This window comes from Meleagris gallopavo, chromosome 2 (genome assembly GCF_905368555.1).
Source record: "Meleagris gallopavo chromosome 2, MGAL_WU_HG_1.1, whole genome shotgun sequence".
In the NCBI taxonomy this organism is placed as follows: Eukaryota; Metazoa; Chordata; class Aves; order Galliformes; family Phasianidae; genus Meleagris; species Meleagris gallopavo.
In genome coordinates, this window is record NC_139405.1 from 107,963,206 (window position 1) to 107,986,367 (window position 23,162).

At 41.9% G+C, this 23,162-nt stretch overlaps 2 protein-coding genes across 2 annotated transcripts; both read left to right on the plus strand.

Moving 5' to 3' along the window:
• Positions 1 to 973: 973 nt before the first annotated feature.
• On the plus strand, positions 974 to 7,093 carry LOC100548279 (cytochrome P450 2K1-like). The gene is made up of 9 exons (XM_003204643.5): positions 974 to 1,317; positions 2,238 to 2,400; positions 2,565 to 2,714; positions 3,642 to 3,802; positions 4,459 to 4,632; positions 5,048 to 5,189; positions 5,351 to 5,535; positions 5,824 to 5,965; positions 6,262 to 7,093. The coding sequence occupies exons 1-9, from the start codon at positions 1,138 to 1,140 to the stop codon at positions 6,447 to 6,449; spliced, it is 1,485 nt and encodes a 494-aa protein (XP_003204691.1). The 5' UTR covers positions 974 to 1,137; the 3' UTR covers positions 6,450 to 7,093.
• A 3,489-nt stretch (positions 7,094 to 10,582) lies between these two features.
• LOC100548433 (cytochrome P450 2K6-like) lies at positions 10,583 to 18,645 on the plus strand. Its single transcript, XM_003204644.5, has 9 exons — positions 10,583 to 10,939; positions 12,063 to 12,225; positions 12,556 to 12,705; positions 13,100 to 13,260; positions 14,251 to 14,424; positions 15,018 to 15,159; positions 15,979 to 16,163; positions 16,371 to 16,512; positions 18,220 to 18,645. Exons 1-9 carry the CDS (start codon positions 10,754 to 10,756, stop codon positions 18,405 to 18,407), a joined length of 1,491 nt encoding a protein of 496 aa, XP_003204692.2. The 5' UTR covers positions 10,583 to 10,753; the 3' UTR covers positions 18,408 to 18,645.
• The last annotated feature ends 4,517 nt before the right edge of the window (positions 18,646 to 23,162 follow it).

A 23,162-nucleotide genomic window follows, 5' to 3' on the forward strand; every position in this document is an offset into this window, starting at 1 on the left:
TGAAGGACACCACGTGTCACTGATCTACATCAGGACAGTGAGCCACTGACTGTGCTTCAGCCATCTTTCTTCAGTATCCATATCCCCCAGCATGGCTTTCAACCCAGAGATAATCCTACAAGCTCTTCTTTCTGTCATTCTTCTTGAAACTGTTGCATGACAAAAGTAAGTAACACAGCTGAAGTAGGAACTTCTTCCTCCTCCTACCTCTAAAAGAAAGTTTGCTGTGGCTCTCTTGAGCTTAGAAACCCAGGTACCTTTGCTTTACTGCCGTGGATGCACCATTCACTGAGCTACAGAACACACACCAAAACTGGATGTTGAGACTAAGGGATTTCTGTCTATTCTAGGACCTCAAGGTTTTGTCTCTCACTTTGCAGTCTTATCTCTTCCTTGGCTATCGACATCAAACTGGACAAAGGCAGATCAGATAGTGTCAGAGTAAAGGCCTCCAAGAACTGAGCTCACTGACCTCAGCAGTGACAAGAAGGATTTAGGTGTCTAACCTACCTGAGGAAGGACAGAAATAGGTAAGAAGAGGGATGAAGGAAGTGGAATGAGACTGGAGACAAAGAGGGAAAATAGGAGTGAGAACTAGAACTAGTGGAAGTATTAAAAGTTGTAAATGTAATTTTATGATGATAAGAAGTAGAGATCCTTGGGTTAAGTTGCCTGAGGAAAGTTTTAAAGAATATGATGAGACAGCAATGCCTAAGAACGGAGCATTTAAATGAAAAGAATGACCCTTGCATCTCTTTGGCAGACACACTTCTCTAGTTTCCAGTGTCTCCAGTATGATCTACTGGTTTCAGTCTCAAAGTTCAAGGCAGAATTTGAGTTGCCCTTGCTACAGTTATGCCCCCAGACATCTCTACCAATGTAAAACACTAACTGACAGATAACTCATTAAACAGTAACCAGGAGAGCATAAAATTAGTGCATTTTGGTACTGCCCAGTAGGTATTTTATGAGGGTAAAATTGCAGGAGAGTTGTCACTTCTAACGTTTCTGAGAACTGAAACTCATCCCTCAACTTCTACACCTTTTGGTGCAGAAGTGCTATTTTTGCTTGAAACAGCTTCAGGTAGGAGCTTGCTTGAATTATCATCTCTTCAGTTAAGCTTTTGCTGAAAGGCAATGGATTGGGCCAGCCTTGTTCCTGTGGGCTTACTGTTAATCCTAATTCTCCTGCTGATTTTGAAAACACAACATTTCTGGAGGAGCCAAGTGAAATTTCCCCCAGGACCGCAGCCTTTACCCGTCATTGGAAATCTGCACATGATGGACCTAAAGAAACTTGGCCAGACAATGCTACAGGTAACTTCTGTTGTTCCTTTGCTTAGAGCTCTCACTCTAAGACAGTCACTGACCTCTTGAAAGGGATACAAAGATCTCAAGGCATGGAAATTGCAAACACAACAGTATTACTCTTTGCAGTGACTTCTCTTCCTACTATATGATATTGGGTAATGCAGAGGAATTGGCTTCCAACTACGTTATCGAGAGAACTGACCTAATTCTGCGGAACGGGGGAAATGTTAGCACTCTTCAGGCAAGGGTAACAAGAAGAGAGGGGTCCAGGATCTCTCATTTTTAAAGAAACGTCACCAGGGACTGATGAAACAACTAGGAAGGAGACCGGAGCTTTTTGAAAGCTGTTTGCTGGACTCAGTCATCAGGAAACTGGCACCAAACAAATTCTTGATCTTCTTTCTTGATAGAGAAAGCTTTCCGGTTTCCCAGAGCAAACTAGAAAAAAACCTCACTGCTTATTCTTTCATACCTGGTAGCAGGAAACTCAGGACTTTTGGGATAATAGTATATAGCAGTCAGATTTTTTAGGATTTTGGGCAACCCTCGCTGAACTATTCCTCAAAGCCATGAACAGCAAACCTAAGGGTTTCTGGCCGCTCCTGTGCACTGACGTATTACCAGCTTGGAAATCAATCTCATTTTGGTTAGCTATGCATTTCCAATGAATGATAGAATCAATGTAGTGAACACAATTAGGCCCACTGAAAACCTGTTATTCAAATTCCCAATTAAGGATTACAGATCCTATTGTGATTCTTTTAATTCATGCAGCTCCAATACTTGCATCATAAATTCTCAACATTTTGGACAGCAAATGCAAAGCCAGTGCCATGTGGGAATAGAAGTGTTGAGCCTACTGAAAAACAAAGTATCTTCCACTTTGCCAAACATCATCCTCTTCCTCTTTCTTTTCCTTCTACTAGCTGTCTGAAACGTATGGCCCAGTCTTCACAGTTCAGCTGGGACTGAGGAAAGTGGTGGTGCTGTCAGGATATGACACAGTGAAGGAAGCTTTGGTGAATCATGCAGATGCATTTGCTGGGAGACCTAAAATACCAATCATAGAAAAAACAGGAAAAGGAAAAGGTGAGTGGTCTGTTCTCATATTTTCTACCCCTGTCCATTTCAAGAGGCGCAGGTGAAAGAGAAGCATGATGAACCTCAGCAGTCCATCAGCGTGAAACCATCACAGAATACATGAAGAATCTTTGCTTAAATTGTTATGTATGTGTTTTAATTTTCCATTTCAGGAATTGTATTTGCTCGTGGAGAAAACTGGAAAGTGATGCGAAGATTTACTCTTACAACATTACGAGACTTTGGGATGGGAAAGAAGGCCATAGAAGATCATGTTGTAGAAGAGTATGGATACCTGGCAGACATAATTGAGTCACAGAAAGGTAGGGAGATTCTTAATTTGGTAGCATGTACCTGACTTTTCTCAGAAAGTCTTTTCAGGAATACCAAGGATGAAGGAAGAAGAGATACAGACCTCTGTCAGAAATACATCATTCTCCAGTGTCAGTGCTGTGATGAGTACACATGAGTTGTATCTGTCTCCTTGTGTCTCTACCTGGCAATTGCCTGGTGTGTAAATGAAAAGCTTTTATTGAAGTACTGGAAGTCAAACACAGAGCTTAATACAAAACAGTACAGTTGAGGAAAAGGACATATTATGCCATGTACAGCACCTCCATAAATGACAAACTTTGACTGAGGAGAATAGTAGAAGGCGATTGCAAGGTCGTGCATATCAAGACTGAAAAATTGATTGCCCATAGAGGCATATGTCTGGAAAATAACTTCCAGTAGGAGACAGAAGATTCATTTATACATTTCTCCAGCATCATCCAGGATTACTTGTCACTAGGTTAGCTACCAACAGTAGGACTTAGAATGGAATCACAGAATGATAGAGTGGCTTGGGTTGGAAGGAACCTCTAAAGACAATCTAGTCCAAATTCCCTTGGAAATGCAGGGAAACATTCCACTAGATCAAGTTGCTCAGAACCCCCATCCAGCCTGGCCTTGAGTTCCTCCAGAGATGGGGCACCCACAACTTCTCCAGGCATCCTGTTCCATTGCCTCATCATCCTCATTGTGAAGAATCCCTTCTTCATATCCACTACCCTGTTTTCATTTTAAAACACTACTTCTTGTCCTATCACTACATTTCCTTTTAAAAAATCTCCCTCCATCTTTCTTATAAGCCAACTCTGTACCTATCATTTCCCAGACTTCAATGAGGCTCTACACGCTATTGTTATATTTTAATTGATTACAATAACCACTGACTGTGTTGTTTGCATCATCTTTTCCTTTGCTAGGGAAGCCCCTTGAGATGACTCAGCTGATGAATTCTGCTATTGCTAATGTCATTGTATCTATATTGCTTGGAAAGCGGTTTGACTATGAAGACCCCACATTCAAAAGACTTGTGTCACTGATGAATGAAAATATGCAGCTTTTTGGAAGTCCATCAGTGTCGGTAACTGATATGTTTGAATGATTCTCTTCAAAATCATGCACAACACAGAGTGATAACAGTGCATCTACTCCCAGTCACTGACATTCATCTATCTGTACATGACAAATGCATCCTGAAGTGGCAGGAAACAGACCATTGGTACTACATATGGGTTTCTCTTAGTCTGGGCAGTGTAGCTTCACTTCATGAAGAAGAATTGAAGAACATGCTACACAAAAAAAAAGGAAAGTGTCCCCAGGTGATAGAAGTTGCCCTTTATTTCCTATCTCCCATACAAAGAACAGTGTCAAAACTGTGGAATTGTCTGCAACTGTCTCTTAAATTGTAAACATCTCTTGAGACACCCAACTCCAACCAAGTTGGAAAGGGAGGGATGAGAAATCTAAGAGTGGAGAGGTAGGAAATTTGGTCCAAGACATACGCATAAACATGGGATTTCTAGGCCATCAGCTAGTGTGATTTATATATTAGTGAGAATAAATTTTATCAGTTTTACTTACTTGGGCAGGGAAGGAAGTAGGTAAAGAGTGTTTTGTGTCAAGGTAATATTGCTATATAATATTTTCTGTATGGGTTTTTGTTGATATACACTGTTGAATAGTGGTACATCTACTTAGTAGCTGCTTTTTCTTCCTCTGCATCTGTGCATCTTACAGCTGTACAATATGTTCCCCATCCTTGGACTCTTCCTGAAGGACAAAAACCATTTTCTTGAGAATTTAAAAGAAGTCAACAATTTTATCAAGGATACTTTCACAAAGTATCTCAAAGTCCTGGACAAAAATGACCAAAGGAGCTTCATTGATGCTTTTCTTGTCAGACAGCAAGAGGTAATTGAATGCCAGCAGCCTCCTCATATTACCTTGCTTTTCTTTCAAGTTTTTTCACTGGATGCATTCATTCTTTGATATGCTCTGCTCCATGGCCCAGGGGGTACAGAGCTTGACTTCATCACTTGGGTTAACCCAGTGACTGCTCCCTATACTTCGGAATATTCTTGTTAACACTAAAATTAACCTTGCTGACTTGACTGTGTGTTCCTCTGGGCAGCAGAGTCACTCCAAGCACTCAGTATTTCAAGACTCAGCTTATTCTGAAGGCATTCCCTCAAATCTTCCCTCCTCCTTTACACTTTTAATCCCTCCCTGACATTTGTCTATAAATTTCTTTCCCTGTTTTCCAAAATGAAAACATTACTTCTTGAATATTTAACCAGCTGATAACATTATTGTTTCATTTTTCCAGGAGAATGGAAAGGCCAATAAATTTTTCGATGATGTAAACTTAACTGAGGTCGTGAGAAATCTGTTTACAGCTGGCATGGATACGACGGCCACCACTTTGCGCTGGGGCCTTCTGCTCATGATGAAATATCCTGAAATTCAGAGTAAGTGGAAACTAGGCATTCAGTGGCTTTCTTCTCATCAGGTCACCTTGCCCTGAACCTAAGCAGAGCTGAATAAAAAGCGAGTTCTCCTTATCCCATTATTCCTAGCAGGGGAAAGAGAGATTTGAACAATGCGTGTATGATCCATGTGCTCTTTTCAGAAAAAGTCCAGGAAGAGATAGATCAAGTGATCGGATCAAACCCCCCAAGAACCGAGCATCGAACTAAAATGCCATACACAGATGCTGTTGTACATGAAATTCAGAGGTTTGCTAATATCCTGCCATTGAACTTGCCTCATGAGACTACCATGGATGTCACTATCAAAGGCTATTTCATTCCCAAGGTAAGACACCAGCAGCACTTCTTTCCTTCCCTCTCTTTCTGGAATGACACCTCTTCCTTTCCAGTCTGTCTTGCATCCAGGGATGCTCACTCACTCTGAGGTGCTCACAGCTACTTCAGCAGCAGCTACCCTGTTAATATGTTAATATGTTAATATGTTAATATGTTAATACGTTAATACGTTAATACATTAATATGTTAATATGTTATATTTCTTCAGCTCCAGAGTTCACCACCGCTCCCAACAACACCACTTTTAGCACAATAACTGCTCTACCTTGGTTTGCAGGGAACCTATGTCATCCCCTTGCTCAATTCTGTCCTGCAAGACAAAACCCAGTGGGAGAAACCGTGCTCCTTCTACCCCGAGCATTTCCTCAACTCGGAGGGGCAGTTTGTAAAGAAGGATGCTTTCATGCCTTTTTCAGCAGGTATGTTCTATTCTGCTCTTTGGGCTCTGAGGGGAATTGTACATCTGGGATTCCTTGTTTCTCACTGAAGCTCATATTCCAGACTTTTCCCAGATGTTACCTCTCCTTTTCTTTCCACCTACATCTGCTAACTTGAATAGCCCAGCTTTACCCATGGACTCAAACTCTGAATTCACTCCCACACAGCATAAAGCCCCTCACAACTGAAAAAACAAACAAACAAACAAACAAACAAACAAACAAGCAAAAAAACAGCTCCCATTGACTCTTACAGTCCATTCTGCATTTCATTGCAGGGCGGAGGATCTGTGCCGGTGAGACTCTTGCCAAAATGGAGCTCTTCCTCTTCTTCACCAGCCTTCTGCAGAGGTTCACCTTCCAGCCACCTCCTGGAGTTTCCCCCTCAGATCTGGATCTCTCTGCCACCACTAGGTTTGTCGTTGCCCCAGTAACTCATGAGGTCTGTGCAGTGTCACGTTCCTAGGGATTTTTACCAGCTGCCTTCTTTTCTTGGGACACTCGGATGAAATATCTTAGTTCACCTCTATTCCTACCAGGGAAGTCTGGTACTTCTGAATCTAGTAGGTGATTTCCAAGCACACCTTGACTCATAGCAAGAGGTGCATCACCCACCATTCTGAAAGGAGGCACTCCTGACCTTCTGCCACTCATTGAATGAGCAAATTGATAGTCCCTGTGAGGATGGATGAGACAACCCCTAAACCACTGCATGTTCCCCTCAAGAAAAGAGTCTGGGGCCAGACTTGTGGCCAGAGCTGACAGGATGTTGCACAGATCTCACGTACACACACAAGGACTCTCACCTTCCTCCTCCAGCACAGCTGCACTCAAGCTGCCCAGTGAAAATGACCCATTACACATTTTGTCCCCATACCATTGCCCTGAGTGTATGCAAAGACACACATAGAAACATAACTGAACAGTTCAACGTGAGAGAAGTGTAAGATGTTCGCTAATGCAGAACTTCAGTGCAGTCACACAGAGGACTCATAGAGGATTGCACGCCATCTAGAAATTGAAATTATTTTAATTTTCTATGGAATAATACATATATTAATAAAGATTAGAAAAAAGAGGAAAACAATAAATTCTCCATTTCAAATCAGACTGTCACTAATGTTGTTCTCTTCAAAACTGAACAGTTTTGCACCTGAAATGGAAGCTCCGTGTTGAGAACAAATCAGGGCAGTACTTCCAGTAGGAAGTGGGCAAACCAGTGCTTCCATGGCACAATTTGGGCCCTTCCAACTTGTTTATTAAAGAGCTCTGCTGTAGCTCTTCAGTCAAAATGACATTTGAGAACTAGCCAGTCTTCTTGGACTTAAGCAAAGCTTTTAACACCATTTGCCATAAGATGTCCGTAGTGAAGTGATAAAGAATGGGCTGGATGGGGAGATAGTGAGGTACGTTTCAAATGGCTGAACAAACAGCCCTAGAGGGTGGTGGGCAGTGGTGCCAAGTCTGGTTTGGGGCCAGTAAGACGTAGAGGATCAATGCTGTGCCCAGGCTTCTTGAACGACTTCATTCATGATATAGATGAAAGGGCAGAATGTAACCTCAGAAAAATTGCTGATGGCACAAAATTAAGAGGAGTGACTGATACACCAGAGGATCTGGCTGTCATCCAGAGGGATATCAAATGGCTGGAGAAATAAGCTGACAAGTACCTCAAGAAGGTCAACAAGGAAAAGGGCAAAGTCCTGCACCAGGGGAAGAATAAGACCATGAATCGCTCCCTCTATGCTGGGGATCATCCAGCTGAAAAGCAGCTTGACAGAAAAGGTCCTGGGGGTCCTGATGGACACCAAGCTCCCCATGAACCAGCAAAGTGCTGTTATAGAATCACATCATAGAATCATAAAAGGCCTGGGTTGCAAAGGCCCACAATGCTCATCCAGTTCCAACCCCCTACTATGTGCAGGTCGCCAACCAGCAGCCCAGGCTGCCCAGAGCCACATCCAGCCTGGCCTTGAATGCCTGCAGGGATGGGGCATCCACAGCCTCCTTGGGCAACCTGTTCCAGTGCCTCACCACCCTCTGAGTGAAAGAAGGGCTAGCAAACAAGGCTAACTGTATCCTAGGCTGCATTAGGTAGGGTATCACCAACAGGTCAAAGGAGGTAAACTTGCTCCTCTTCCCATCGCTGGTGAGGTCATAGCCTGTGTGATGTGTCAATTTCTGGGACCCCCAGTACCAGGGAGACATGGGCATACTGGAGAGAGTCTTATTAGTGTCCATAGATACTAGAAGGGAGATCACAGAGAGGATGGAGTCAGGCTCTGCTTGATGGTGTCCAATGCCAGGACAAAAGGCAATGAGTATGAACTGTAACAGCAGAGGTACCCTGTGAAAATATTGTGGACGTAGCATACCTACACTTTAGTAAAGCCTTTGACACTGTCTCCCACAGCATTCTCCTGGTGAAGGTGGTTGCTCATGGCTTTGACACTATACTCTTTGCTGGGTAAAGAACTGCCTGGAGTGCTGAGTGCAGAGAGTGGTGGTGCCTGGAGTTAAATCCAGCTGAGAGCTGGTCATGAGTGCACCCTCAATAAGCTTGCAAATGACACCAAGTTAGGAGGAAGCGTTGACCTGCCTGGGGGTAAGAAGGCATTTCAGAAGGTCCTGGATAAACCATATCGATGGGCTGAGTTCAATTGTATAAAGTTCAAGTAGACAAAGTTCCAGGTCCAGAACTTTGGTCACATCAACCCCAGGCAACGCTGCAGGACTGGGGCAGAGTGGCTGGATGACTGAGTGGAAGAAATGGATCTGGGGGTACAGGTTGATGTTTGGCTGAACGTGAGCGAGAAGTGTGGTTAGGTGGCCAAGAAGGCCAATGACATCCTGCTTGTATCAGAAATAGTGCAGCCAGTAAGAGCAAGAAGGTGATCATCCCCCGTACTCAGCACTGGTGAGGCCGCACCTTGAGTGCTGTGTTCACTTTAGGGACCCTCACTACAGGAACGACATTGAGGCTCTGGAGCGTGTCCAGAGAAGGGCAACGAAACTGCTGTGGGGTCTGGAGCACAAGTCTTATGAGGAGCAGCTGAGGGAGCTTGGATTGTTTAGCCTCAAGAAGAGGAGACTCAGGGGAGACGTCATTGCTCTCTCCAACTCCCCAAAAAGAGGTTGTTCTGAAGTGGGGATCAGCCTCTTCTCCCAGGTAACAGCAATAGGACAAGAGGTCACGGCCTCAAGTTGTTGCATCAGGGGACTTCAGGTTGGAAAAATGTATTCTCCAAAAAAGTGGTAATGCATTGGAATGGGCTGCCCAGGGAGGTGGTGAAGTCACCATCCTTGGAGGTGTTCAAGAAAAGAGTGAATGTGTCACTGACTTAGTGGGCACGATGGTAATGGGTTGACGGTTCAATTTAATGATCTCAAAGTTCTTTCCAGACAGAATTACATGATTACATGATTCAATGATCCAAACATCACTGTCCAGGTAACTGAGCACTGACCCCATCCAGCCTGGCCTTGAGGGCTTCCAGTAAGGGAGCATCCACAGCTTCACTGGACAACATATTCCAGTGTCTCACTACCCCCACAGTAAAGAATTTCTTCCTAATATCTAGTCTAAATCTACTATCTTTCAGTTTAAAACCATTTCCCTTTGTCCTCTTGTCCTGAGAGTTCTCACTCTCTTCTTGTTGTACTTTAAACATAGTATTTGCATTCCTAGCTCAACAGCGCTGCTTTTCTACCAACTAGAATTTATTGCTAAGTGAGATTTAGAGCACTTTAGTGCATCATAGAATCATCGAGCTTAGTGCTTCTTGTTTGAATGATCTGACCATCAAAGTTATGGCTTAGAAGCTCTGGCTCCTATCGTTATTGATTTATGTATGAAGACACAGACAATGGGGCTTAGAAGCAAGAATATCTGAAGTTGCCTTGCGAGGCTCCCTTACACTCAACAAAATGATAGCTCTAGAGTTCAGCTCATTTGAATCATTCAGGTCTATACTAGAGTTATGTTAATTAAGATTTAAAGAGTCTGCTTATTCCACACTGGTAATGTAGATGTTTAATTGCCTAACTCAAAGACAAAGCTCTATATCATATATAAACAATACACGTCAATAAAATGTTGTTAACCACACAGGTTGCCCAAAAAGCTGGTGGACTCTCCTCTTTGGAGAGCCTTCAAGAGCCTTCTGTAGATCATACTGGGCAAGTAGTTCCAGGTGTTCCTGCATGAGGAAGGGGATTGGATCAGATGACCTCCAGAGGTCCCTGTCACTGTCAATGATTCCATGACTGTGTGATTTGAAATTCAATCCAATGAGAGCAAAGTTACTAAGTGCCTAAGCACTTAGCAAAAATATCTCTGTGCATTAAATACTTGGGTGTTGGCATTCTGATTTCAGCACTTAGGGTAACAATGCTGTGCTTGTACTAAGGGTGAAAATCTAACTATCAGTAAGCTGAATGACATGCAGAATTCATGACTTTTATATCAAACACCAGATTCGTGACATCTGGACTATCATTACTGGACAACGATGGATGGTCACCCGATTACACAGGCTTGGTAAATATTTAACTGAGTCTGTACCATACTGGTAACTTATTAACAGGCAAAGGGAAAGAGAACAAACTAGTCACCAAGTGCAATACCCTTAACTGGAATAGAGGTTTATGGACTAGTGTTTATTTTATTTTATTTTATTTTTTCCTTTTTTTTTTTTTCCCAAGAAGACAGAAAACCAGAGTTTGCATTTTCTCTTGTCTCTTTTGTGGCTAACACTCAGCTGAATAGAGATGGACTGGAGCAACTGCACGACCATGGCTTTAGTGTTCATCCTGACTTTTTTGATCGTTATGAAAATTGGAGGTGTCTGGAGTAACCACCAGAGAAAGAACTTTCCCCCAGGACCAAGGGCCTTACCCATCATTGGAAATCTTCATTTGTTTGATTTGAAGAGACCCTACAGGACTTATCTACAGGTAGCTATTATCTTTTATGCTGGACTCAATGATCCCTGTGTATCACTTCCAGGATATTCCATTCTATTCCTCAGGATATTCTATGATCCTACTCTTCCCATAATCACACATAATTGCATAGTCAAAGATGTCAGAGAATTTCCCTTACCTCACTTGATATGTTATCTCACAGAAAAGATCTAAACAAACTAAAGTAACAAATCTTCTGCTTTCCTTCTAGAGATTGAAAGTCTTACTTTATTGCCGGGCCTACCTGGCTTTCAGTCAGAAGATTTCTATGAGCCTGGTCATGTCCTCCTAGGGTTTATTTCTGTCAGATACTGCAATTGCAGTATCTCCTTAGTGATGATTTTAAGTGAAATATTTGTACCTACATGTCTGCATGAATGTCACAACCACCACAGGTTGAAAGAACACTCAGATGCAGTTTTGGAAAATAATTTGCAAATATCCCATGCAACCTAACTGGTTTGGCAAAAGCAGGCTCCATCTCCTTTCAGGTCAACAGAACCACGATATCTTTGCTGTAATTGCTGTGTCTATTCTATCAGAGAAGGCTGATCCCCCAGCTTGAGCTTAGTTGCTTCGAAGAGCTCAAGGCTTAGAATTCACACATATTCTGTGCTTAAACACAACTGGAAACAATATGTTCACCCTCAGCGCCAACATTGCAAATGGCAGAAGGCTGTTAGTGAGGAACAGCCTCTGTAAAGATCAAATTCTGCTGCAGCTACAAGAGTCTGGCATGACAATACCCCCACGCAGGGCACTGCCCTTAATTCAGATGCATGTCACTGCTGCTATTTTGTATAGGTGTTGGCACTTGCTTATTGGCTGCTGATGGCTTTGACTGCCAGTGCTAAATGCTTACCTTCAGATTCCCTGTACAAACACTCTAGAAAGGAAGTTCAGTCATGCAGACCACCTCATATTGTCAGGAGAACCAAGAACATTGTGTTAAGCAAAAATAAACCAAGTTAAAAGGTACCAGCTTAGGCAAAACTGCTTAGGAAAACATTTTTGTAACTTATGGACAAGGCAGGTCAACAAGCAGCACTGAAAAAATGGTGAATTTGTCTATGGGCTGCAAAAGTTGTAAGTCACTATTATCTTCTTCTGTCAGCTATCAAAAGAATATGGTCCTGTCTTCAGCGTTCAGATGGGGCAAAGGAAAATAGTAGTGATCTCTGGGTATGAGACAGTGAAGGAAGCTCTCATAAACCAGGCAGATGCGTTTGCAGAGAGACCTAAAATCCCAATCTTTGAAGATCTAACCAGAGGAAATGGTAAGTTGGCTTTCTTTTTTCCTAATCAAAAAACTGTTTCCTACTTAAAAAGCAGAGGATGTCACACCACTTAGAATGAGAGAAAATATAAGGCTCTGGAAATAGGGATTCGTAACCTCATTGACTTCAGTGGATTTATTCAAATATTGAACCAAATTTTGTTTTTCTTTCTTTTCTTGAAGTCTGAACAAATTCAGGGAAACATTTATTACCTCAGTCAGACAGAATTTAACCTGTTTCCAAACTTATTGCTATTGCTGTTTACGTCATTTGTCTGCAAACTACTTACTCTAAATCTGCCACTGCCTTGGAATCTCCTCTTTGTGTCAGGGATTGTTTTTGCTCACGGTGAAAACTGGAAAGTGATGCGAAGATTTACTCTCACAACCTTACGGGACTTTGGGATGGGAAAAAGAGCCATAGAGGACCGCATTGTGGAGGAGTATGGCTACCTGATAGACAACATCGGGTCACAAGAAGGTGGGTAGATGAGACATTCATCAGATCTCTATGGTTTTGTTCAAATTATCGTAGAATCATAGAATGTTTTCGGTTGGAAGGGACCTTTAAGCTCATCTAGTTCCAACCTCCCTGCTGTAGGATGAGACGCCTCCCACCAGACCAGGTTGCTCACAGCCCCATCCAGCCCAGGCACCTGTGGCTTGACCATAACCTTCTCAAGTTCTTCAGCTGTTTACTTTGAGCTAAATCATTTTGATTAATTTGGCTCCTCTGGCTTTTTTGTTGATTTGGTATTGTTATCTGACAATAAACGCTAATCACTAATAATAAAAATAAATAAATAGTAATAATTAGTGTTGAACTTACATGGTCTCTTCCCACAATGCAATGTGTTCTTTTGTACACTGTGTAGGAAAACCCTTTGATGCTAGTAAAATAATCAACGCAGCAGTTGCTAACATTATTGTTTCAATATTACTTGGAAAACGATTTGACTACAAAGACTCCAGATTTATAAGACTTCAACATCTGACCAATGAAAGCATGAGGCTTGCAGGGAAACCTTTGGTTACGGTAATGTTAAACATTTTTATGTTGCTATTCTATAGTGAAATCAAACTGGTGGTCCATTGAGGGTATTAAACAAAAAAGACTGAGATACTGAGAGATAAAGAGTTTACAGTCATTTGGGGACAAAACAAAGCTTACGAGGCGATCAGGTCATCATGAAGCCAACAACCAAACCCTCAGTGTCATAACAATTTAGATTGTAGTTAGATGAGTGTTAAATCCGGACTGAAAAGATCAGATTGCCTTCTCCCTTCTTCCTTCCTTTTTCCTTTGTGATATTTCCTGTTTGCAGAGTATTGACATGAAGTGGATGGGAGAAATAAAATAAAGTAAAATAAAATAAAATAAAATGTAAAATTATAAAGGAATATACAATAGTGAGTTTAATTTTCTATGAGGTAACTGTCCCCCAAAATATGGCTCACACACATACAGTGAGCTGCCCATACAGTACACTCTCAGAACATGGGAAAGGGAGAAGCTATGGAGGATATGGTCTACCTGTATAAGAAGCCTTGATACAGAACATATTTTTCCATGCTACTTGCATGTGGAAATGGCTCAATGAGCGATAAACCATTTGCAATCAGCGGTATAGATATCACCATACACGTCTGCACAACTCAACTTCCATTCTCCAGAGGGAAAGGGTTAACATACCACCGTTTATACCATTGCAACAGTGGCAAGATACAGTTTTTTACACCAGTTTCTTCCTTTCATTTTGTAATTATGCTCTGTATGTGTTTGTATGGTGACGCAGATTGAGATGCATGGGAAATAATTGTAGTACTCCTTGAATTTTTACTGTATTTATTAGTCGTTGGGGGATTTTCTACCATGAATTTGTCCTGTCATCTTCTAAACAACAAAATATTAATGTGAAGTCTCCGTTCTTTGTATCTGAAAAGGGGTCATGATATTATTCATTTGTTCCCGTAAAATGTATTTAGACTTTCAGCAGCTAAATGTTAGCATCTTTCACTCTTGTAGATGTATAACATCTTCCCATTCCTTGGATTCCTCCTGAGGGCCAACAAGACTCTTCTCAAAAACAGAGACGAATTCCATGCTTATGTAAAAGTTACTTTTTTAGAAAATCTCAAAACTCTGGACAAGAATGATCAAAGAAGTTTCATTGATGCTTTCCTTGTTAAACAGCAGGAGGTAACTGAATCTTTTTTCTTCAAACTTTCATGCTTTTGTGAAGTCCTTCACAATTTCCTTTGAGTGCTAATAACCATAGCTTGCTTTCTTTGGCAATTTATCTTCAATCAAACACGGTTGAAGAATAAATGGGTATGAATGGGTATTTCATTCTGAATGAATGAATATTTTATTCTGTTGCAGATCTGACCCCTTTTAATCAGCAAAAATTTTTTTCTTTAGCTTTTCTCCACTCTAGTTGGGTACATTTACCAAGGCTACACCTTTCCATATGCTCTGTTCTAGTCCTTCTGACTCTTCCAAAAACATAATGCATTACAGAGCAAAAGAGCTCCCTGGGCTCTACTGGGATCCTTATTTGATGGCTGTGATGCACCTTAGTTACCTTGTACATAGATAAACCAACTCTCTTTCAAGCTGGCCTCATTTATGGGCAGAGGTTACACAAAATGAAACCTTTGTCAACACTGCTACCTGGGTATAAGCCCAAAGCTCTTTGTCCTTTATATTAAATAGAGTATTTAGCTGTCTGTATCCCATTTTCCATGGAAAGCTTTAAGTTTTCACCCTTCTACCTCATTCACTTCTTTCAGGAGAAATCCACTACCAATGGGTATTTCCATAATGGTAACCTGCTAAGCTTGGTGAGCAACTTGTTCACTGCTGGTGTTGAGACCATTTCCACCACACTAAACTGGAGCTTTCTGCTGATGCTAAAGTATCCTGAAATTCAGAGTAAGTGGCTTTATGACAGATGCTCTGGAATTCAGCACATTAAGAACTGAACAGAACCTATGATGGTTAATGAATCTGTTAAAAAAAGACAAAATTTTCAGTTAGTTATTATCTAGGTATGACTACACCCTGTGGTTCAGACCCAGTAAAGGACACATTAGCCAGTCTACATTGTAGATTACTGACAATTTTCATATGGGCCAAGTTCTTTTCTCAGTAAAACCTCAATAATTGGAAAAAAAGAAAAAAAAGAAAAAAGAGAAGAAAACCACACAGAGCTATCCTGTATTGGGCGATGAAGTTGTTCCAGATTTCCTTCAGAAATACCCCGTGGATAACCAGTGGAAGAGTCTTGCACTTTAAATGCCTGCAAGGATCCAGGGAACTGCTCTTTGCCCAACATCTGCAGAGAGGGACATTTTGCTACCTCTGCCAAACTGATCTGAAACTGCTGCCTCCCACCTTCCAGAAAACAAAACAGAACCCAGCAGAGAATATGAAATTAAAAAAGAAGTAATTTTACTAGTTCCATTATTAATATTTTAATGCAAGGATATATAGGAAAACAGAACTTATACGCACTTTTACACATATATTTAGTTGACAAGGAAAATATGAACTACTGAAGAGTCTTCTTCAATTATTCTTATTGGCAAAGAAATTATCAGACACTGCAGTTCTGTTCACCTCCCATTATTAAAAGATTTTGGCACAGTGTATGGCTTTCACTCAAGATCTTCCATAGTTTTGCATCAGTGCAATCCAGTATGTCTGAGGGATGAATCATTATCTCTTTCTTGCATTGGTTTCTCTCCTCAGGAAAGGTCCAAGAAGAAATAGAGCAAGTGATTGGGTCAAACCCCCCTCGCATTGAGCATCGAACTCAAATGCCGTATACAGATGCTGTTATCCATGAAGTTCAGCGGTTTGCTAATATCCTGCCATTGGATTTGCCTCATGAGACTGCTGAAGATGTCACTCTCAAAGACTATTTCATTCCCAAGGTGAGATGCGTATGGGATTGCTTCTTTTAGCGTTTCTCCGATCTCAACCTCGGTTAATGTGACGTACATGAATGCTTTTATGAAGCCACACAATGGCAGTCAGAATAATTTCCTTGTCCAGGCTGATTTCTTTATGGTAAAATCTTATCGCCATTACCTCCACTGAAATATTTGGCCACAGAATACTTCCACTGTCTCATTTTGCAGGGAACCTACATCATCCCTTTGCTGACCTCCGTCCTGCGAGACAAATCCCAGTGGGAGAAACCAGACATGTTCTATCCTGAGCACTTTCTTGATTCCAAGGGAAAATTAGTGAAGAAAGATGCTTTCATGCCATTTTCAGCAGGTACCTTCTCATTTTATTTAATGCCGTTGTACCAATCTTAGCCTGCTCATACCAGTGGTTCTTTGCCCCTATACAGCCTTTTCCATGGGACCATTGCCCAACTTATATTTCACAACTTTCTCAGGATATATTTCTGATAATAGGTAGTGCTCACAAACGTCTGCTAATTCTTTCAGCCTCTGGTTATTAGTTTCTCAGTATTTAATCATTACAAAACAGAACTGGTAGTGCCTTCTTAAATGTGAAGGAGGTTTTCAGCAAATTTCGTGAATGTTTAGATAACACGTTTCTGCATTACTAACACATTCTGCTCTACAACATGTGAATCTTTGGCTCTAGCTCTTCCCATACACAGCTGCACTTCTGGTGGCCATATACATCCTATATATACAAAGCATGAAGGAAATGTGGATTCTGTATTTTTTCCTGGGGCACCAAGTTTAACTTTTTAATGTCCCTTCTCAAGAGTCCTCATTAGTCCCAACTGATCAGGCCTTCTTAACCTGTGACAACAAACAAGGGTTACATTATGTTAATAACTAAGTTCCTTTTAACAACAAAGGATGTAAAGAGGCTGCCATTGAGTCTCCTACAGAGAGTGACGATCACCTCATCTTACATACCTGCATCCTTTTCCAAAGCACAGGATATTCCTACTCTCACAGTGATGCTCCTTTCCTGACATTTCTCCTGTTCTTCAGGCTCTGTCATTGTTCAGTTAAGTTCCTATAATCAATTTCTGGCTAACATTTCCACAATACTCTGCACTTTTTATAGGTCTTGTATATATTTTGTGTGATATTTGAATATGCTTTTTCTCATCATACTTAACATCCAATATAAGGTAAAGTCCTTTTTTTTTTTGGTAAAAGAATGTCTGATATTCCCAATTCACTAACCTTCCTTATCAGATTCGAGTCTAAACATCCCGACTGAAATCACATCCAGGAAATGTGAGATCTGGGCATTCCCTGGAAGGCTTGGCTCATAGCACAACCATGCCACAGTGTCTCATTTTCTTCTTTGTCAAACAGGGGAGTTAAAATCAAATCTTAGTTCACACCGTTGTTAATTCTGGACTTGAACTATTATTAAGAAGTTTAGAAGCTGCTGAATTTGACCAGGATTGAGAAAAAATTACACTCACAACAGTTCTAAAAGGAGGCTTATGTTAAGTGTTCCATAGACTATCTCCACCCTCTCACAGCTCTGTCCTGGCATAGCCAACATTTGTGAGTTTTCTGAGGTCTTTTCTGTCAAAATGTAACGTAAAAAATTGCCTGTGATTAGGCTAAGCTTGCCAAAGTCTGGACAAAACCAGTCACAGTTGGCTCAGGAACCAAAAATAAATCCCTACTGGAAAAGAATACATATTTTGTTGAAAACTGGAGTTAAGAAATTTAGATTGTATTTCCATGTGTCCCCAAATACAAGCATGCAACCAACCCACTTTAGGAAAAGAAAATAATCACTAAGTGACTTTATAATTACTATAATTATAATTAAGACCAAATAACCGAGTATCTCTCTCATGCTCTCATGTACTTCTGAGTCTTGCTTTGTCCTTTGTTCGTATTTGGGACATGGCATTTCAAATCACTGTACTTCCTCAGAATAAAAGGTGCTGAGAGATGTTTCATATCTTCCAACCACTGAAGAAGCAGCTCCAGCTGATTCTGTTCCCACACATTCTGCATTTCATTGCAGGACGGAGGATCTGTGCCGGTGAGACTCTTGCCAAAATGGAGCTCTTCCTCTTCTTCACCAGCCTCCTGCAGAGGTTCACCTTCCAGCCTCCTCCTGGAGTTTCCTCCTCAGACCTGGACCTCAGCCCTGCTATTTCATTTAACGTTGTCCCCAAACCCTACAAAATCTGTGCTGTAGCACGCTCTTAGGGCTCAAATCAGCATCAGTTCGATGCTTTTTCATGGTTTCCTTTGGTGAAAAATATTCGCCACACTGCATCATAATGAAGGTCTTCAGTGCACCTAAATCAAAATGTTTTTATTTTATTTTTTATTTAGAATCACAAGCTTGAAAGCATCTACAAGGTCATCTAGTCAAACTGTCCTCCCATTAGCTTTACTACCACAAACAACTAAACAATAAAAAAAAAATCCATTTACTGTGAAAGGGGACTTCTTGTGGACCAGAAATATTGATGACTCATGGATCAACCTAATTGATTACCTAATCTGGGCTAAATAATAGAGAAACTTTATTTCTTCTTCTGCCTCTGAATTGTAAACATTAACTGACGTGCATGAAAATACCGGGCAGGTTCCACAGAAGGCAAAGTTCAAAAAAGGATTTGACAATAGAACAGGTATCAAAAGTCGTGAGAACAGCTTTAGAAAATGAAAGATGCTATCTTGTTTCCTCAGAGTACACCAAGCAAATTAGATGTTTGCCTTTCTACCACATATTCGCCTTTAAATAAAACACACCTCTGTAATATAAGAAATCCAATGGAACAAGAAATCACAGAACCATCAGTGTCAGAAAAGACCTCCAAGATCATCCAGTCCAACCATCCACATACCACTATTTCCCTGCTAAACCATGTCTCTTAGTACAACATCTAAACGTTTCTCGAACACCTCCAGGGACAGTGACCCCACCACCAACCTGGGCAGACCATTCCAGCACCAGACCACTCTTCTGAGGATTTTTCCTAACGTCAAACCTGAATCTCCCCTGGTGCAACTTGAACCTATTCCTTCTCATCCTACCATTAATTGTATGGAAACAGAGGCCAAACCCCACGTTGCCACAACCTCCTTTCAGAGTTCTAGGGATTGTGGTAAGATCTGCCCCAAGCCTCCTCTTCTACAGATTAAACAATCATAGAACGGTTTGAGTTGGAAGGGACCTTTAAGGTTACCCAGTTCCAATGCCCTGCTATAGGCTGGGACACCTCCCTCTAGACCAGGTTGCTCACAGCCCCATCCAGCCTGGCCTTGAGTGCTTCCAGCCTGGGAGCATCCACAGCCTTAATGGGCAACCTGTTCCAATGTCTCACCACCCTCATAGTAAAGAATTTCTTCCTAGTATCTAGTCTAAATTTACCCTCTTTCAGTTCAAAACTATTTCCCCTCATTCTATTACTACCTACCTCTATTAGAAGTCCCTCCACGGCTTTCCTGTAGGCCCTCTTCAAATACTGGAAGGCCACTATATGGTCTCCTCAGAGCCTTCTCTTCTCCAGGCTGAAGAGCCCCCAGCCCCCTCAGCCTGTCCTCGTAGGGGAGGTGCTCCAGCCCTCTGATCATCTTCGCAGCCATTCCAACAACTCCATGTCTTCCTTGTGTTGGGGATGCAGTACTCCAGGTGGGGTCTCACAAGGACAGAGCAGAGGGGCAGAATCACTGCCCTCAATCTACTGGTCTTTTGATGCAACCAAGGGCATGTTTGGCCTTCCGGGCTGTGAGTGCACATTGCTAGCTCATGTGAAATCTTGCATCAACTGACACCCCCAAATCCTTCTCCTCAAGGCTACTCTCAAGCCATTCTCCGCCCAACCTCAATCTGTGCTTGGGATTGCCCTGATGCAGGACCTTGCACTTAGCCCTGTGAAACTTCATGAGGTTGGCACCACTACTTGTTTGCCTTTATGACCCTGGCTAAATTTAATTCTGCCTGGGTTGTAGCTTTCCTAACCTAATCCCTGGCTGCTCAGATGACTTCTCTGTAGTTCTCAGTGACTCCTCATAAGACTTATTCTCAGATTCCTCGCAGCTTTGTTGCCCTTCTCTGAACACGGTCCAGGGCCTCCATGTTTTCTTCTAGTGAAGGGCTAAAAACTGAACACAGCACTTGAGGTGCATCCTCACCAGACTGAGTACAGAAGGACAATTACCTCCTGCTCCTGCTGGTTGCACTATTTCTGATACAAGCCAGGATGACATTTGGCCTTTCTGGCAACCCGGGCACACTGCTGGCTCACATTCAGCTGAGTATTAATTAACAACCCAGGTCAGTTTCTTCCACACTCTTCCAGCTACTCTGCCCCAAACCTGTAGAGTTGCCTAGGCTTGACGTGACCAAAGTTCAGAACCTGGCCCTTGGTCTTGTTGACCTTCATCCCGTTAGCCTCAGCCCTGCTATCCAGCCTATCCATACCGCAATTATCTTACAAATGAAGATTCTGAAGGCGTAATGAGATAACTGAAAGCATGATCTCAGTGCTTGAAGGACTAGGAGATTATCCAATTACACTGTTTTTTCCTGAGAGCGCACTTTCACATAACATAAGTCAATGCCTGCTGGGCACACGGTTGTAATTATGACAGTACTTCACCTATTGGACACTTTGGGTACAGCTGTCTGAAAAAAATCTCACCTTGAGAAGAAACACAAAATCTTCTTCCACCACACGACATTTGGATTTATAATGCAGCTACTGATCCTCTGCAATGATGGAAGACTTGCAACACTACATCCCTGTACATTTGTTTCATTAATATAGATGCATCCTACATGTCTACCACAGATAGAGAAGAAATTAAGTTGTTTACTTGGGACACAACATTACTGCTCAGGAAAAATCTTAATCCAAGTTGACTTTAGTCCAGAAATCCAAGATCATTCCTGATTTTTCTGTAGCTATAAAACCTTGGTGAACACAGCACACAACCCTGGCAAATATCTGCTGCTTTTGCAGTGCGCTTTCTCACTCAAATATTGCATAAACACTGCCTGCAAATCCCGGCTGGCAGAGGCCTCCCACCTCCTGGTAATGGTAACAGGAAGTGGAAATAGAGCAAATGTAAACCCTGCTCAATCCCACTTCACACTTTGCTCTCCCCAGCAGGCAGAGTGGGAGCTGAGCAGTACTCATGGCTCAGGGCTGCCACCCAGACACATCAGGACCCTTTGGCCTTTTGCTGTTGCAAAGAACATTGCTGCTTGCTGAGCCATTACCATGAAGCGCATAGGGGAATTTTCCCCTCACCAAGAGTAAGAGAAGGATACCTCTGCATGCTTTTTGCTTTTCCTGACTCATCTGTTGACAAAGCAAAACAAAAAGTTTATGGAATTGATACTGCAAAGAGAATTTTTCCCAAACAAAAGCATATACTACCAGAAACCTGCTCACGGCAGATGGGAAGGCTGGTATATCCCAATTGCCACCACTAATCAACTCACACAGCTGTCGCCAGCAGACTGAGGGATGGAAAAACAGTGGCACTGAGCAACACACAGAGGCAACCTGCCCCCCAGTCAGAGAGGAGGTATGTTAACAAAGCAAATTGCTGAAGCTCAGACTGCTCAACACCTTGGTGTTTAGTTAAGAAAATATCTTTCAGCATTCATTTGACCAAATGGGAATCAACACTTTGAAAGGGTTGATAACTGCAGGACAAGGGGATATGGTTTGTAGTTGAGGGAGGGAAGATTGAGGTTGGATGTCAGGGGGAAGTTGTTTGCTATGAGAGCGGTGAGGTGCTGGAACAGCTGCCCAGAGAGGCTGTGGATCCCCGTCCATCCCTGGAGGTGTTCAAGGCCAGGTTGGATGGGGCCCTGGGCAGCCTGGGCTGCTGTGAAATGTGGAGGTTGGTGGCCCTGCATGGCACAGGGGGGTTGGAGCTTCATCATCCTTGAGGTCCCTTCCAATCCTGGCCCCTCTGTCATCTTATGACCAAGTTCTCCCCGCTCCATGTACTCATTCAGCAAACGTAGAAATTAAAAGAAATAGAATACTCCATTCTCCAATCACAGTTGCCTTTTTTTAAAGCTCCCACTTGCATTTTCTCACCACGCTCTACATCACATAGCACTGTGTCAGCACACACATAACTATATGGAAGGGCAACACTCGTATTTGAGTTTATAGCTACATTTATGTAAGGACAGCTCTTGTAACTCTGCATCTGGAAGTATTTTCAGATTAGAAATAGACATTGCACTGACAGACCACCCGAACACTTAGTTGTTCTCTCATAGTTCTAAATTGTAATAACAAATTCGAAGTTAGAGAGAATAATTAAGCTATGCAGTCCCAACCATAAGCTCAGGTGACACCTCCTCCTATGCCCTGAGTTTTTGTTCAGTGCTCAGTTGACCTTAATAATACTAACATGTATTGACATTTTGACCAGGACTTGGTAACTTACACCATAAAGCAGAGTCAGTAGAAGTAACATTAAAATATTATTAGCCAGAGCATGCAGAAGGATGCTTCATTTGAGCACAAGGTAGAGCTGATATGGAATACAGATTTATATTCTTGCTGTATCTCAACAATTCTGAGGCTTGTAGCTCATCCACCTAAGCTAATATTTGTGAAACTGAAGTTTCAGTTACTTCCAGATGCTACAGAAGCAACTTGGGATATTCTGCAACCAAAGCAGGAAACAGGACAGAAAGGATAGATCTGCAAAGCTTCTACAAGTTTTATTATTATTGTGAGACCCCTCTCCTGCATCAGGGAAATGAAGGAGAGACTTCCCTCATTAAAATTTGCAGCATCTTATAAACCATGTACAATTATGTCAGTAAGTGACACCCTCAGCAGAGTTATCCAAAGTATTTAGAAACATTTATAACCTGGTTTTCCTTCTCCTAAACATAGGAGAAGAAATTATGAGATGATTATCTCACGTTTTATTAAGGCTATCAGTAGCTTGTAAGCAACAGAACAAGCATCT